Genomic DNA, 18,088 nt, shown 5'->3' with positions numbered 1-18,088 from the left:
ACTGTAAAGTCTATGATTCTATGATATGATAAATGTGGGATAGGATAAGAGTCCATACTTGTAACTGCATTAACCTTTCTATGGTCCACACACAACCGTTGGGTACCATCTGGTTTAGGTACCATCACTATGGGTGAGCTCCATTGGCTGCAACCCACTTCAATTATGCAATTTTTAAGCATACTCTCAATCTCTTTGTTACCCTGTGCCAATTTTAAAGAGTTAAGTCTATATGGATGTTGTTTGATTGGAACAGCAATTCCCACATTTACATCATATATAGCCATTTTAGTACTTCCCAATTTATCTCCACAAACTTGCCCATGTGATATCAATAACTCTTTCAGGTCAGTTTGTTTTTCCTCTGGTAGGTAACTCAACAATTTATCCCAATTTTTAAGAATATCCTCGTTTTCCGATTTAATTTGAGGTATGTTAAATTCACAGTCATCTGGATTTGGTTCGGCACTTTGAGTTAGAATAATGAAAACCACCTCCTTTTTCTCTCCTTCCCTTTCAAAGTACCTTTTAAGCATATTCACATGACACACTCGGTGAGTCTTCCTTCTATCTTGTGTTTTTACCACATAATTCACCTCACTTAATTTCTGATCAGGTCCACAAAACCTAGCTTTTAAAGGTTCACCTACCACTGGTAACAATACTAAAACTTTAATCTCCACTGACAAAACTACGAACTTTGGATTTCTTATCCCCAACCTGTTTCTTCACATTTTGTGCAACTTTTAAATATTGTCTAGCCAATTTGCCTGCTCTATTTAATCGTTCCCTAAAATTTGACATGTAATCCCAATAATGTAATTTCCGATTCTCACTCACCAATTTTTCCTTAATCAATTGAAGTGGTCCATGACCAAAAGTTAGTTCAAAAGGACTAAATTTGGTTGACTCATTAGGTGCATCCCTAATTGAAAACAGTACGAATGGAATTCCTTTATCCCAATCCTCTGGATAATCATGACAATTAGCCCTCAACATTATCTTTAATGTCTGATGCCACCTTTCTAACGCCCCCTGCGATTCTGGATGGTACGCAGTTGCTTTAAATTGTTTTATTCCTAAGCTATCCATAACTTCTTTGAATAACCTTGAGGTAAAATTTGATCCTTAATCCGATTGTATTTCTGTGGGTCGTCCATATCTAGTAAAGAATTGAAGTAACTCCTCCACAATCTTTTTAGCTGTAATATTACGTACTGGAATGGCCTTGGAAACCTAGTAGACACATCCCTTATAGTCAAAAGATATTGTTTCCCACTTTTCGTTTTAGGAAGCGGTCCTACGCAATCAATTAGGACCCTTGTAAAAGGTTCCTGAAATGCTGGAATGGGTATTAAGGGCGCTGGTTTTATCACTGCTTAAGGTTTTCCTATCACTTCACATGTGTGACATGATTAACAAAATGTAACTACATCTTTATGTAGTCCAGGCCAATAAAAATGTTTCTGGATTTTAGCTTGAGTTTTCCTTATTCCCAAATGACCTCCCACTGGTACCTCATGTGCAACTCGCTACACCCCCTTTCTATACCCTACCGGCAATGCTACTTGATGAACTTCTGCCCACTTTTCATCCGCCTGCATATGTAAAGGTCTCCATTTTCTCATCAAGACATCACTTTTACGGTAATAACACTCTGGTATGCACTCAGATTCCTGTTCCGCATATGCTTTCTGATACATCCATTTTATTTCTATATCTTTTTGTTGTAACTCTGCCAATTTTCCTGAACTAAAAATATCCGCCTCATCCTCCACCTGTTCTTGTTCTTTTTCAACCATCTGATCAAAAATCGTTTCTGATAATGGCACTTCAACTTCATCTTCACTCTTTGACTTCTCCTCTTGTCTTAACCTGTGACTGTGACCCTGTTACTACACAATCCGGACAAATCCCAGGATATTCATCCTTCAACACTTTAGTTGTCTGATTTGCCACATCAGCCTTCCCAGTGCTTTTCTTCAACCACCAAAACTGTGACTTTACATGGCCTAGTTTATTACAGTCAAAACATATGAAACTTTTCATGTCTCTTCTACCCTCCTGGATTTCTTTTTTAATCTGAGGTGCATTCTCCTTATTATCTCCCATCAGATCCCCTTTACCGTTACCACTTGAGTATTTCTCATGTCCCCAGTTTCTATCCCTTACAGGCTGAAACTGATGTCGGAAACCAAGCTTTGATTTATGAACTAATTCATAATCATCTGCCATTTCTGCTGCTCATCTCGCAGTTTTAACCCTCTGCTCTTCCACATGATTTCTCACGACACCAGGAATTGAATTTTTAAACTCCTCCAAAGTATAATTTCTCTGAAAGCTTAATACGTTTGGTCTATTTTCAAAACCCTTACCTACCTATCAGAATTACTCTGAGCCTTTCAAGCTCCATGTATGTTTGACCAAATTATTTCCTTAAATTTCTAAACCTTTGTCTGGCACTAGTTCATATGCACCGAAGATGGATTTTTTTCACCTCCTCATATATCCCAGATACCTCCTCCAGTAGTGATGCAAACACTTCACTAGCCCTACCTATCAGCTTTATTTGAATCAGTAATACCCAAATGTCATGTGGCCATTTCATTTGTTTAACTACTTTCTCAAATGAAATGAAAAAGGCTTCTACCTCCTTTTCGTCAAACCTTGGCAATGCTTGGACATATTTAACTAGATTCCCACCAAGTCTTTGACTTTGACGGTCTTTCTCACTATCCTCAAACTGTACATTCCCCTTTAAATCCCCGAATTCTAACTGACTGTCATGTTTCATGCCCATTTTCTGAAGTTCAAACTCTCTCTGTATCTTTTTCCCTGATCTGTATCTCCCTTTCTCTTTCTTTTTGTTCTGCTAGGGCTATTCTTTCTTTTTTCCTTTCTTCTCTCTCCTTTCCTTTGCCCTCTCTTTCTTTTCCCTCTCTCTCTCTTTTGTATTCAAGCTGTTTTAATTCTTTCTCCTGTTCCATTTGTTTAATATATAACTGATTTTTTTTCCATTTCCAATGAGTCAAACTGTATCTCAGGCTACTTTAAATGCTTAGCCACCGCCATAATAACCTCATCTTTTTGCATTTTTTCAGGTAATGTTAACTGCAATGTTTTTGCCAAATCTAACAGTCTGTTTTTAGTCTCTGTCTGTAAGATACTGCGTGTGACCGTCTCCACTCTCAAAAACTTCAGAGCCTCTGAAAGAGCCATTGTCCACAACACACTCTCCACTTAAACTGGAATGCCACACCTGAAAAGCAATCACAATATGCTCACCCCTCACTGTCTTTAAGTTCACTAAGCCAATCCAATAGATAGACTTTTATCCCCCTCGAGCCCCCAATTTGTTATGGGCTAGGCTTTAGAAAACCCCAAAGTGTATCATGGAGTTCACCTGACCCACAACTTTTAATAGATTGTGATATGGGGAGCAAACGGCCCACTCTACAGGTGTAGTACAACAGAAATGGAAAAGTATTTTTTAAAGCAATACAATGTTTATTCTATGAACTCAAGTTAACCTTTTTACAACATACAGTGAACATCTTGGCAACCATCAATTCAAATACAACCCCCAAAGAATACAACACTAAGTAATTCTTGAGCTTTCCTTTTAACATCCATAAGACTTGAAACAAAACCTTTTAACAGAAGCACCTCAGGTTTAAATTCACTACTGAGAACAGTTACCACGTTGAAATCAGCAAATGGACATTCGTAAGCTTGCAAAGATTCACACACATCCTGCTGTGATTGCAGCTTCTCCAAAACTAAAATGAAACCAAACCCCCCCTGCAGCAAAAAGCCTAAAGTGAAAGTAAAAAGCTGACAGACAGCCCAGCTCCACCCACTTTCTGACATCACTGCAGTAATAAACACCCAGTTCTTTAAGATACTCTCACTACAGATATTTATATGCACACCCATTTATAAACACCCATTTATGAAAGATACTCTCACTACAGATATTTATATACACCCCCATTTATAAACATCCATTTCTTAAAAGTACTCCCTCATGACAGTAATAAACGTTTTAAGTATTCCTAAGGCAGTGTGGTGTTTCGGCATTTAGGTCACTAATGTTTGAGGTCCTGTAACGTAGTGAGGTGGGTTCACTTCAGAATTATATGGTGGCGTCGAGGTCCACACTACTTGGTTATCAGTCTCACCCATAGTTTGGCAATGTTTTGATTTTTTTTACTGTTGGAAAAAAATCAGATGTCGGGGGTCATCATTGAAATTCTGTGATTATAATTTGATAGGATTCAGTTGGTTGCTGTTTTCATTTCATAGAGGAATTCCCACTCATCGTGGCTGGATAAAGAAGATCCGCTTTGCTCCTGGAAAGGGAAACCTGAAGCTGCTGATGATGTTTAATGATGGGGCTGAAGTCTGGGATACCTTGGAGGTAGCAAATATATTAGTTTAATCTTTTCCTGTTCCTCTTTTCTGTGCAAGTGTTTCTTGCAATTTAAATTTGCATTGGGCAACAAAAGTTCTAACTCCCAATGCTTCATGTGCTGGTAGTAAATTATGTTAAACTTTCTTCACTGTTTAAAGTTGTCGCATTGTCCTTTTGGTCAAATGCATATTGTGGGATAAACTATTGAAACAGATTTAATGAAAAATGCTTTAACTGCATTCAAACATTTATAATTAATCAGTTTACAATGTTCTGTTATAGGTTCAAATGGTAAGCAGCATAAGGACTGGCCGGAATGTCAACTACAAGATTCTTGATATAGATTGGTGCAGTTCTGATAAAGTGGTTCTGGCTTCAGACGATGGCTGTATCCGTGTCCTGGAAATTGCAATGAAATCGGCAAGTTACAGAATAGACGAGCAGGACTTAACAGGTATGAATACACATCTAAATGTGAAAGCATGGCATGATTGAATATGTGTGCTGTGCAGCTCTCGTAAGAACTGACCAATTGCTGCTGAGATCATTTGTCTTTCAAAAGCATTACATTTTATAATTGATATATACACATGTGACAGTTTGTTCCAAAGTTTATGCTGGAGGTAATGGAAAGCACACTGTAAATGGAACCGCTAGAAAACTATAATTTCTTGCGATAAATGGTGAAGTGCAATTTCAATTTTCTCTTCCTCAGGTTCTGAGGATTATTGCTCCTTGCCGATCTTTTTCATCTTTCACTGTTCAAGGTCCATTAATCTTGTTTTCTTCCCATAAGACTGCGAGGAAAGGATACTTCGTTCCAGAGGTGATTTCACGAAGAAATAGGGATATGGTATTTTAAAACAAAACTTTATTACTAACACAGTATTAAAATCTTTAACATTGCACCTGAAAATAACTTGCAATTTCCCCTTAGACAGTACTACACAACACAGTGAATACAGTACCCTTACTTGCTATCTTTATTCCCACCTAACAAGAAAATAGACCATCTCAGCTCTCAATCCATACTAAATACCAATGGCATAGAAGAATACTTGCTTTATGGAGTTATTCTTTGAGAAAGAGAACTCATGACACTGCTTTACAGAACAGATCTGACTCTGGTCTGAGCCCCTGTAGAAACTCTGGCTGGATGTCTTTAAAAGCTGTCTCAACTGGCTTATTTCAGCTCCCCCATTGTCCTTGGACACGCCTGCACTGCTTTAAGTACATTTAATCTCTTTTAACTAACTTACAGGGAGAACAAACTTTCTTACTTGGTCTCGGCTTCACCAGAATCAAAACTGAACCGAAAATGCTTTCTCAAAATGCCTGATGCCTTAGCTCCACCCAGCAATGACATAATCTCACCAAGCTGAAAATGAATTAACTCCCGAGGGAATCCCCTTAATCAAAACAAAATTGCATTAGCCCAAGCTTTTTCACCTCGGGATCCTAAAAGCTTTGTTGTATTTCAAACTTAGATTCTTTTAAAACATGACTGCAGCAGTCAACCACATTCTACCCAGACTTTTAACCCTTATGTCACCAAATCTTTATCAGCCGATATATCTAAAAGCCTACATCATCACACAAATAACTAGCAGCATTCCTTATTAGTCATTTTATCTTTCTTTATCCTTCTCAGCGTATCTGCAGCTTCCAGCACAGAAAATAAGGAGCGTGGTCTCCTTTCATCCTCGACCCCCAAATGTTGCCCCTTCAGTGACATTAGGTGTGGAATCAGCTTCCATATGTGTGCCAACAATACCCATCTTCTTCACCACTTCTGATTCCATAAACTCATGTTGTGTTGCTCAATATAAAGTTATGGATAAGCTAGAACGTTTAGCAGTTTATCATTGACGAGACTAAAGCTTGATCTCCATCAGAATCCCTGCAATTTGACATCTGTTCCCACCTGTCATCCCAGGAGTCCATTCAAATGCAACCTGAGCAGGGCTTCAAACGTACATCCAACCCATCATCTGTCCCACCCCTACCTTTGCACACCTCCTCAATCCTACTACTGTTGAACTGCCTTTGCCACCCGCAGACTCAACTTTTCCAAAAGATCCTTCACATGTAACATTGAGGAACCCAAATTTACATTTACAATATGTAGATGTTTTGCTGTAAAAGAGGAGTTATTGTCTTGAAAAGTGTCCTTGGAAGAACTGACAGTCTTCAACATTTCAGGCATCATACTCTGCCCATTGCCTGGACGAATAATGGAACAGGAAGAGCTAATTATGTATATTGGAGGATGGGAATATGGGCAGGATCTTACTGAAGATTGGCCAGGCAATTATGTTTGTAATAGTCCAGTTCCATATTCCCCTTCTTGCTGCTGATTTGTCAGGACGTATTAACATTCTTGACAAAGAGTCATCCAGACTTGAAACGTCAGTTCTGTTCTCTCTCCACAGATGCCGTCTGACCTTCTGAGATTGTCCAGCATTTTCCATTTTCGTTTCAGATTCCAGCATCTGCAGTAATTTGCTTTTATCTTGAAATTATTGGTGCTGATTGGTTGACAGTGTAGAATGGATAGTGGCGTGTTTCTTCAGTAACGGTAGTCTGGTGTCACTGATAATAAAGCCATTTTGTCTTGCGGGACAATGCAGTGCTGGTAGATTTCCATAGTCTCCTTGACACATCGTGTGTGCTAGTGTGATGGATAAGATAGGTTTAGCGTTTTGAATGTGATGATTATTGAGTTGTGCGTGTTTGACGATAGTTAATTTGTCCCATTCACTGTTTGAAGTAGGTTTGTTGTTCCTTGAATCTACTATGTAGTGTTTTCCAAATATAGATGAGGCTGCAATCGCTTAAAACTCTTGGGTCCGCTGTCTTTAGTATATGTTATAATCTCTGCGAGATGGAATCAATATATTGGAGACTGACTCTTAGTGGAAGTAGTTGTTATAGAGGGAGTAACTAGTAGGTGTGTGTTAGAACATAGAACTGTACAGCACAGTACAGGCCCTTTGGCCCACAATGTTGTGCCAAACTAGTCTGAAACTAAGATCAAATCAACCTACTCCCCATCATTCTAGTGCACTCCATATGCCTACCCAATAACCGCTTGAAAGTTCCTCAAGTGTCCGACTCCACTACCATAGCTGGGAATGCGTTCCACGCCCCAACCACTCTCTGAGTAAAGAACCTACCTCTGACATCCCTCCTATATCTTCCACCATGAACCTTATAGTTATGCCCCCTTGTAACAGCTACGTCCACCCGAGGAAAAAGTCGCTGAAAGTCCACTCTATCTATCCCTCTCATCATCTTATACACCTCAATTAAGTCACCTCTCATCCTCCTTCGCTCCAACGAGAAAAGTCCTAGCTCCCTCAACCTTTCCTCATAAGACCTACCCTCCAATCCAGGCAGCATCCTGGTAAATACTCCAAATGTGGTCTAACCAAGGTCTTGTACAGTTGCAGCATAACCTCACGGCTCTTAAACTCAATCCCCCTGTTAATAAATGCTAACACACTATATGCTTTCTTCACGGCTCTATCCACTTGGGTGACAACTTTCAGAGATCAATGGACATGAACTCTGAGATCTCTCTGCTTGTGTGAAGAGAATCCCAAGAGTTGAAGTGTGGACTCAATATGGAAAGTTCTTGTTGTAGATAACAGAGAATGCTCTTTTAATGCGGGTGTTCTTGGCGGGTGCGGGATCCACCTGTTTAAATCTGGTTTCCCTTGTGTATTCCCTTTATTTTCTGTTATCTTGGCTGTTATAACGTCTGTAGCTGGACAATTACTGATACATCCCGGCAGGATGTGCTGGTTGGCTTGGCTCGGGAACCCGTGGTACAATGTGCTATTTGGTCTGGCCCGATGATGACTCGACTTGATGGACTTGGGTGCAGCCAATCGGCTACTTATATTCCAGGGTCTTGACCTGTTGGTTGGGTCTATGCTGATTGGTGCTGATAGTCCAGAATGTTCTGCCAAACTCCGGCTCTATTTTGGGAGATTGGAGCTCTCTTCTGTTTAAGAGGCTTGGGAGAGCCACAGTTTTCATTTCTTTCTCTCTCCTGATGACCTCTCTAAGGGCTTGATTTCTTTCTCCACAGCCAGTTAAACCTACAGGAAGATCCAGACCAGCACCAGCTGCAGGCAGGCTTGGTTGTTTGAAAATCTCTTTTTTAAAATCTGATAATTGGAAAACTCTAGTCTTGTCTTGTCTCAGTGAAGCTGATAATTGTGAATTCTGATTGAAACATGCCAGAAGATCCAATCCGTTTGCTGGTTTCAACACTTTGCATCCTGGGAAGATAGCTGACTACCAAGACTTCAACGTCAGCAACAAGAACACATTCTTTAGTCTACTATGTATGTACTGTGTACGTTCCCTTGGCCTCAGAAAAATACTTTTCACTGTACTTCGGTACATGTGACAATAAATATCAATCAATCAATCCCCCTTTCTTCCAGATTTTAATCCACATCTTTTTATCCCTTTCCCTTCCTCTATGTGCATCTGTCTTGTGTGTGTTTGGGTCGAGGTCAAAGGGGAAAGTAATAGATTAGCAGGCCGTTATTCTAGTTTAATTATTACATGTTTTAACTTTTTTCTTGTTAGAAATAAACAGTTTTTTTTGTTTTACTTACAAATCTGGTGCCTGCAAGTCATTGGAGCATTTAGGGCCAAGATCTCGAAAAATGTATTAAAATTATTGGTTACTTCACTTATGTTGTGACTCCGAAGTCGGGGGGGGGGGGGGGGGGGGGGGGGCAGCTGGAATTGACCGCGCCCTAACCCAGGCTGTGGTAACAAGGGTAACGGGTTAATGAAAATATTGGTATTCCGATATCTCCCACTGTGAGTGGGCTTACGGTAAATTCAGTATAATGCTGTGCCGTTATGAGTCTTGCAAATGAGAAAACGAGAAATAATATGGAAAGTTGTTTCATCTTCATGATAAATTAATATTGAAATTTTAATTGTTAACTTGTTGCAGGACCATATGATGTTCTCCTGAATTTCCCTGCGAGTGACCTCGACATATCAAAGTCGGAGTTTAGCTTTAAGACCAGTTGATTGAAGTGCTGCTTCTTTGAATTCTTCAATACAGGTGTTAATGACAATTGATAAGAGTGGAGGTCTCATTGCAGCACCATTTGTTTGTTTAAAATAGGAACTTGGACACTGAAATAATGTTGAGTTTAGACAAATCATTAAAAGCTCCTAAATTGATCCGAGACATTGCAGTTATGTTGGATATGGAAAGGTCATCTTCCAAAAGCTGTTTGATGATAAAACCAGCTTCTGGTATGGGCATATTAGTGAACAGTGACTCAACGTCAAAATTGATCATTGTGTCTGACGAATTGATTATAGTTTGGTGTATCCTCTGAATTAAATGTTTAGAGTAAAATCCCTCCCATATTCCATCCTCCACTATCTATAACTACCTGTTCCGGTTATTTGTCCAGACGATGGGCAAAGTACATGGCCTGAAATGTTGAGGCTAGCTGTTCTTTCAATAGACTCTTAAAAGTACGTTTTTTTCAGAACAATATTTTGTGTCACTATAGATTTGTTGTCTTCCGCAATGGTACTACTCTCACCAGATTTTTGAACAACATTTTACAATCTTTACCTTTACTTTGTTACTTAGTTAACTCTTGTCAGCTCTTGTTTTATATGATAATGCCACTATAAAGCCAGTCTCCTAACCAGTCGCATGGGTTCAATCAGGTTAACTTGTTTTAATATTAAACCTTACCCTTTGGCAACTGCAGTGTATTTTCTATGTTTGCAAAGTGCAGTATGCTCCAGATGAATGTTCCTATGGAATTCCATTCAAATGAATTGAGATCATGGCTGGAACATTAATCTTATGGTTCTTATCATCCAAGACACAATTACCATAATGCAGCACTATTGGTGAATTACATTTTTAGAATTCATTTAGGAGTGCTAAAATCCCAGTTTAAAAAAAACCATTTAAAATAATTGCCAAAATTGCTCTTGTGATTAGCTGAATAAGTAATGGGTGCGTAAATAATGGGATGAGGTTAAATAATAGGATGAGAATGAAGCTGTCAGGACCACTCCTCACTATCATGATAATGTAAGGATTTCTTTCGTTGTTCAAACAGTGAAACAGCACAATCAGAAGCTGGAACAGAGTGAGAGGCCGAGTTGGCTTTTTGATAATTTATACCAAGTATTGCATTGTTGTTCCAGCTTCCTAAAGACTTCCTTATCAACGGAGAATCTTATATGGCTAGAAATTGAGAGGGAGCGGCACAATGGCACAGTGGTTAGCACTTCTGCTCACGGCACCGAGGACCCGGGTCTGATCCCGGTCCCGGGTCACTTTCCATGTGGAGTTTCCACATTCTTCTCGTGTCTGCATGGGTCTCACCCCCACAACCCAAAGATGTGCAGGGTAGGTGGATTGGCCACGCTAAATTACCCCTTAATTGGGAAAAAAATGAATTGGATAATGTAAATTTAAAATAAAAAAAAGAAGTTGAGAGAGGAGAATATGCAATGAGACCTGGGTGTCCTCGCACACCAGTCACTGCAGGGAAGCATGCCGGTGCAGCAGGTGGTAAAGAAGGCAAATGGTATGTTAGCATTCATGGCAAGAGGATTTGAGTACAGGAGCAGGGATGTCTTGCTGCAATTATACAGAGCCTTGGTGAGACCACACCTGAAATATTGTGTGAAGCTTTGGTCTCCTAATGAGTAAGGATGCTCTTGCTATAGATGGAGTGCAACAGAGGTTTACTAAACTGGAATAGCAGGACTGACGTATGAGGAGAGATTGAGTCAGTTAGGATTATATTCGAATGGCCTGGTCTGAATGGGCTACTCCTCTCCTATTTTCTATGGTTCTATATCATCCAGCTGTGACTTCAAATCTCTCCAACTTCAAGGCTCTCCTGCTCCTGTGGTTGCTCCTGATGGTGATGCTCCTGTTCCTATACCTGGATGAGTTTAATTTCCATTACTGTGATTTCATTGTTTCCTCTCCTGAACTGTTAGCTGAAGTTTGTGGTTCAAGTACCTCTCTTTAAAGTTGTGTGATTTAGTTTAAACAATTAATAACATCACACTTTCTTTTTTTTTTTAAAGTGAATAAATCACTGAGTAATGTGTTGCAGAAAGTGCTGAAGAATTTATATTCTCTTACACAGAATTCAGTTAGTCTGGCAGCAGAAATTGGTCTTAAGGTTCTGCTGATTTCTGCATTGACTGAAGGAACATTGTGATAGTGTTTTTATAAAGGCACACTTTCCCCTAAGATAAGTATTCAAAATAAGCACTGAACTCAGGCAATGTTAGGTGCAGATGATCAAAAGACTTCGGCTCAATCAACTGACTGACTAATTTTGACAGGATGGGCAATAAATAGTGGCCTTGCCAGCAACACTTGCATTCTATGAATTAATTAAGTATCTGCTTCTGTATACTTACAAATATGGTTTTTAGTTAACATTACAGAAAAATACCGAATCATAACTTTTATGGATTTAAGGTGATTGGCAGAAGGAAATACAGAGCACTTATGGATGGTGGGTGTATAAAATTCATTACCTGAACTGGTGGTTGAGGCTGAAATGTTTAAGATTCTTGCATCTGCAGCTGAAGTGCTGTAACCTGCAAGGCTACTGGCCAAGTGCTGGAATATGGGATTAAAAGTTATGACAAGTTTCTTTTTTTCTCTCCCCGCGTTTTTCTTTTGGCCAATGCAGATAGATTGGGGCTGAATAGCCTCTTTCTGTGCTGTAACTTTTCCATGGTTCTAATTCATAATGTTATTTGACTAAACTACAACATTGTCATCCTTTATGATTTAAGTGCTGAAATGTTAGTGTAATTGTGTGATTTATGTTTATGAATAATGCATAGTTGACCATAATTATTGCAGAGACAAATAACAATCTGTTTCTACCCATGAGGAGCAGGGTATTAACTCTCATCATGCTTTGTTATTCATTTTCCTGATGCACAGCCTGAACTCCACCTGCTGATGGAACTCCACCATTACAGCAAACATCTTCCATTATCTTTCAATTCGTCTCTCTCAGATTTAGGTCAGAGGCAGTTAGTTACACTCAAAGGAAGAAATAGATTCATGCTGTAGATTTTATTTAACTTTCAAATGCACTAAAGATTTTTCCTAATACTCTGTGGTGGATTTGAATTGAATATTTGTATTTGTACGGTACTTGTGTAATGACTGACTTTTTAAAAGTTCCTCACGAAAATGTATAATGCTTTTTAAGCTACTGGAAATTGTATGATTTTGAAAGGAAACATCTTTGATCTAAATGTAATTTTTTTCACTTCGCAATCTTTTTTTCCCCTTTTTTTACTCCTTTGATTTTATGCTGTGATGACTCCTTTAATTGTGTATGTTCATTCCTTTTACAATCTGGAAAATTATGGTTTAGTCAAAAGATTTTCTCATTAAACTAACCTCGCCCAAGAGTATCCATATGTCTGTTTGTATTTATTGAACTGTATTTGATAAATGTTATTTCTTCTCCTATTTTATATTCTGTGTTAAAGTTTCCTCTAACTTGCATGCTGCCTTACCCCTTTCTTTGTTCAGCGATGTTACTGCCTCAGCTGGTTAAAGAGCCAATTTCAGTACCTTCTGCATTTTCGTCCTCTTTTTTTCACAATTGCTTGCTGCTCTTCCAACCAGGACCTGATTCTTATTGCTCGCCTAACTTGATATAACTCCCAGCAACATGTTCACGGATAGTGCTGTGCTTATGTGGATAATTGTTTGGCAGCTAATTAAAATCATGTTGCAGTGAGAGTTGTGACTCAATGAGGAAATATAGAGTAATTACCTTATTTGTCATTTTCTTCTGTAGATCTTCTTTGGTGTCCGTACCTCCTACTTCCCAGATCTTGTCTTGTATTGAAAGCTTTCCTATTGCACCAACCATGGAATGGACAATATTCCCTGGATATTATGCAAATGTAAGTATGTGTACAATCCTAACCTTTTTGTTTCAAAATTGGTCAGACAATTTAACAAATAATTAAAGGGAAGTCGATATGTGGTGTGACAGTGCATCGCTATTACCATTCCTACTAGTTGAGAAGAAGTATATTTACAGAACATATGTATATCAACATATTGTTGAAGCCATTAAGAGTTGCTAATTTCTCTGTACCTTAATTTTCTATCAATTTGAAGTTTGTGTTGTTTATTCCTAAAGTGACAGCAATGTATATTGAATGGCGGACTATCCTCACTTTTTTACCTGCTGTTTCCTGCAGTCATTATTCAGAAAGTGAAGAAGTAAAATTACTTATGCTGGAGCAATTGAACTCTATATCATAGTAAGTAGGATTTTCATTTCAAAAAGGTTTTCTGCGACATAATTTAAATGGTTTATCTTGTATTATTTAAAATATGAACCTTACAGTGTGTATTGACACTTCAAAAATCCCATCCTTTTGAATTTCGCTCCATTCAATTATGGGATGTGGACATCATTGGCAAGACCAGCATTTATTGTCCAACTCCTAATCGCTATTGAGAAGGTGGTGGGAGCCACATTCTTAACTTCTGCAGTCCATGTGGTGCGGCTACTCCTATGGTACTGTTATCTAGGTAGGTCCAGGATTTAAACCTAGCAGCAATGAATGAACTGTGATCTATTTCTATGGCAATATTCTGTGTGACATGGGGGACTTGGATGTGACTTGCTGCTGGTAATCCCAAGTGCCTGCTCCCTTGTTTTTCTAGATGGTATATGTATATATATTATGGTAAATGCTGTCTATTTTCTTTACAGTGACATCCAGTGTCTTCTTCTAGATCCAGATTTTGAGATGTTGCAGAGATGCTCTCTAGTAGCAAGGTAACTAGGACTAAGCTAGATTACTGAGATTCCTGCCACCTTCAATTCTGCCCTCCACTTTTAACCATCTACACTCCTGCAAAACAGCATCGGTCAAGATCACCAAATGGCATCGTGTTTGATTGCAATCACAACTTGTTATTCCTTCTTGTGCACGTTGACCTTTCATAGAATTGCATAGACTTTATAACAGAAACACTCCATTTGGTCCAACTGGTCTGTGCCAGTGTTTACATTCCGCATAGACTTTTGGTGACAGCCTTTTATTTACGACTCCTAGATTTGAGGCCGCCGCCACCCCCTTCCCCCTCAAACACGTGGAAATGTTTTCTCTATGTCTACCGTTTCATAAAAGACTTCTATCATCTCAGCCCTCAACCTTTTCTACCACAAAGAGCTCCAACCAGTTCAACTTATCTTGTTAAGTAAAACCTCAAACAATTTGGGATCATCCTGATAAATGTTTTTTGGCATCTTGTCCAGTGCCTCTATATCCATTTTATAATTGGACCAGACGGTTCAAGGCACTCTTAAGTTAGATCTTGGCAAGATTCTATATAAGTTTAATGTATCTTCACTTCTTTTCATTTCTGACCCTTTAGATGTAAACCCTAGTGTCTTGTTTGCATTTTTACTGCTTTATAAATTTTGTGCAGAGCAAGCAGTGATGAAATTAATATCCAGTTTTATTTTTTTGCACAGTGTTTGTTGATACGGAGAAATGTCCTCCTCTTTTTCATATTGTGCAGTGGGAATTGCCCAGCCATTAGAATAGGCCATTGGAAACTTAGTAGAACATATCACCAAAAACAAGAATATTTGTATCATTGCACCACTTCTGCAATTTCAGCCTGGATTGAGTGCTTGAGTCCTGGTGTGGAACTTGTACCTGCTGACTCCACAGTTAGCTTTCAAAATGAGGCACCGAAGGCAGGAGATATATTATCCTCACGCTACATGAGTTTAATTAGTCTAATCACAGTGCACAAAGATATTGCTGCTTGAGAAAGGTCAAGATTTTGATTTTTCAGTGTCTGAAACTCTGGCTAGTTGGCACTTAACCATCGGATGTTGATTAGTCTGCCCTTCCTCACTACGGACCATCAGCACTCGAGAGGTACACTAATAATCAGTTTCCAGGCAGTATCGACGCTTTATCACCCTTCTGACATGTGCATTCGCATGCACAGCAGAGTACGAAAACTCCAACTACTACTACCGTCACTCTCACCCATCCACATGCACAATTTGCACTCGCAAGCATGTAATACTTGGAACACTCTGTTACGATTCCAGTTGGTGTTATAATTGGACGGGAATAGAACCCTGGCTCAGAAGACCATAACAATGACTTTTGGGGGGGAAAACCTGGAGGAACAGAGTCACAGGACCGCTTCTTTGTTTTAACAACAAGAATTTTATTTATCAAACATAAAAAGTTGGATTAATCTACAATACTCTTTTACCCTCCCCTTAGCTTCACAAATATATACAGATTTTAAGGTTACCACAGATTTTTTTAAAGTATATCTTACGCTACAGTGGTTTCAGTAGCAGACAGCCTCTTAAAACACATACGCTGGCCGTGGTTAGACACACTCCTCTCTGAACCCACGTAAATGTCTGTGAATTACTCCTCAAAATCCCACCTGATGATTCTTGTATTGTGAGCCACCTCGACTCATTGAATTCTGGCGATTTAAAAAATATATACTTTGAAATCTTCTTTTACACAATGCTTTCTCTCAGAGGCATCCATAAAAGATTTGATTATAGATTTTACACCTCCCTTCAAGATTTCTTTGTCTTCACAGTTGCTTTAACTATTGATTCCCATACTGTATGAAGATGGTACCAAACCTTTGAACCTGGTTAACTGCAACTGTCTCTTTCACGCGCAACATTTTGCCTTCTTTTCCCTTGAGTTCTCCTGAAAAATACCTGGTTTGGCTTCTTGCTCTCCATTCCCTTAGCTGCAGTCTTCCTAAGACATTCTTTCTGTCTCAATTTCCTGGTTATCTGGACTTTATCTGGTTCTTTGGGAAGTCTGTCTTTTGCAGCCTCTTTGTCCTGTCAAGCTTTCCTCCGGCAGAATAGAGAGATGTTCACTCCCTGATGTCCTATCTCCAACTACCAACAAATTCAGCTGAAACTATATTCAAAATACCTTTCTACCTTAAAAAGGCACCCGGTTGCTAAGCAACAATCTGCTTCTGCAACCTTGTTTACTTTTCACGCTGTAACCTCTCTAAGCACAATAGAAACATAATTTAAATTGAAACCAAAGCCCTCACACATAGAAACACCATTGTATAGCAAGAATTTAACTGTAGGTTTACCCTTCCTTACACACACACACTAATTTAACCCACTTAATATTTACCAATGCAAATATTAATTCCTTGAAACTGCCTTTGTTTTCCTGACAACTTGCACACCTGTACACCATTCGTCCATGCCTATAGACACACACTGCCCATCAACGCATCAAAACCATCCCCTCCACACTCCCCATTTCCGCACCAAGCACACTGATATGCCCCAGGATCATACACCCTTCACCAGAATTCTGCCATGGCTTCAATTACTGGATTTTTCTCCCTTAGCATCTTTGCCATGTGACCTTCCTCCCTTCAAGTTCCTCTTCAAGAACTTTCTCCTGTGCTTTTTCCCTCTCCTACTTACATTTCTCCCTCCTGCCTGGTGTTACAAAAATTCCACCGATCCCGTGCGCAAAGCAAGTGGTTTCTCTGTATGAAATTTAGTTCAGCAATTAAAAATATATTTTTGTTTGTTTACTTAATGTGATTTCATTTCTGGTGATGAGCAAAAATTATCAATTCCAATGCTGGAAACACTCCGCAGGTTAGCAGGGAGGAAGAAAGAGAGTTAATATTTCAGGTCAGTGACCTTTCATCAAAGCTAATCATCAGCTTCACCTGCCAAATCTGCTAAATCAGCATCTGCAGTGCTTTGCTTGCTTTTACACACCTCCTTTAGTGTGGGATTCTAAAAGTGCAATCAAACAATCTCTCCTCTCTTTAGAGAAAGGTTACGGCGCAAAGGGCCTGTCATGTTCGTGCCAGCTCTCTGCAACTGTCCTAATTCCACTCCCAAACTTTTCCCAAAGTCCTGCAAATTTTCTCTCTTCAGATAATTATCCAATCCTCTCATGAAGATCTCCTTTGAATCTGCTTTTAGCAGACTCTCCTGCTGTTCATTCCAGATCCTAACCATTTGCTGCATAAAATGCTTTTCCTCATGCCCGTTTCCTCTGGTTCTCCATCCTTCCATCAATGGGAACAGTTTCTCCCTCTCTACTCTGTCTCGACTCCACGTGACTTTGAACACCTCTATCGAATCTCCTCTTAATTGTCTCTTTTCCAAACTATCCATGTAACTGAGGTTCTTCATCCCTGTGAATCTTTTCTGCTCCCTCATTAATGCCTTCACATGCATCCTGAAATGTGATGTCCAGAACTGGGCACAGTGCTCTAATTGAGGTGGAACTAATGCTTTATCTAGGTTTATCATAATTTTCTTTTTTTTCCTGTACTCTATGTCCATATTTATAGAGGCAAGGATTCTGTGTGCTTTATGAAGTGCTTTCTCAAGCTTGTCATGTTCAATGATTTGTACACACGTCACCCCAGTTCTGGTAGCAATCAAGAGATTACCACCTTTGAGGTCCTGCTTGCTCGTTTATTCCTAGCTCCCTGAACTCAACATGCATGACCTTATACTTCTTTCTATCTCTGTTGTTGGTAGCAATATGGATCACGACTGCTGACAATTCATCCTTCCCCTC

General features: G+C 39.3%; 1 protein-coding gene across 1 annotated transcript in view; it reads left to right on the top strand.

Annotated features, from left to right (window-relative positions):
• The window catches only part of wdr11 (WD repeat domain 11), a 158,852-nt gene that overhangs the window by 117,426 nt on the left and 23,338 nt on the right, over positions 1-18,088 (top strand). The window contains exons 18-22 of the mRNA XM_072479339.1: positions 4,306-4,420; positions 4,697-4,868; positions 13,282-13,390; positions 13,694-13,756; positions 14,215-14,280. Of these exons, the coding sequence (XP_072335440.1) occupies positions 4,306-4,420; positions 4,697-4,868; positions 13,282-13,390; positions 13,694-13,756; positions 14,215-14,280 (525 nt within the window). The remainder of the gene's footprint in view (positions 1-4,305; positions 4,421-4,696; positions 4,869-13,281; positions 13,391-13,693; positions 13,757-14,214; positions 14,281-18,088) is intronic.

This window comes from Scyliorhinus torazame, chromosome 16, assembly GCF_047496885.1.
Source record: "Scyliorhinus torazame isolate Kashiwa2021f chromosome 16, sScyTor2.1, whole genome shotgun sequence".
Classification (NCBI taxonomy): Eukaryota; Metazoa; Chordata; class Chondrichthyes; order Carcharhiniformes; family Scyliorhinidae; genus Scyliorhinus; species Scyliorhinus torazame.
This window is presented reverse-complemented; position numbering and strand designations above follow the sequence as displayed.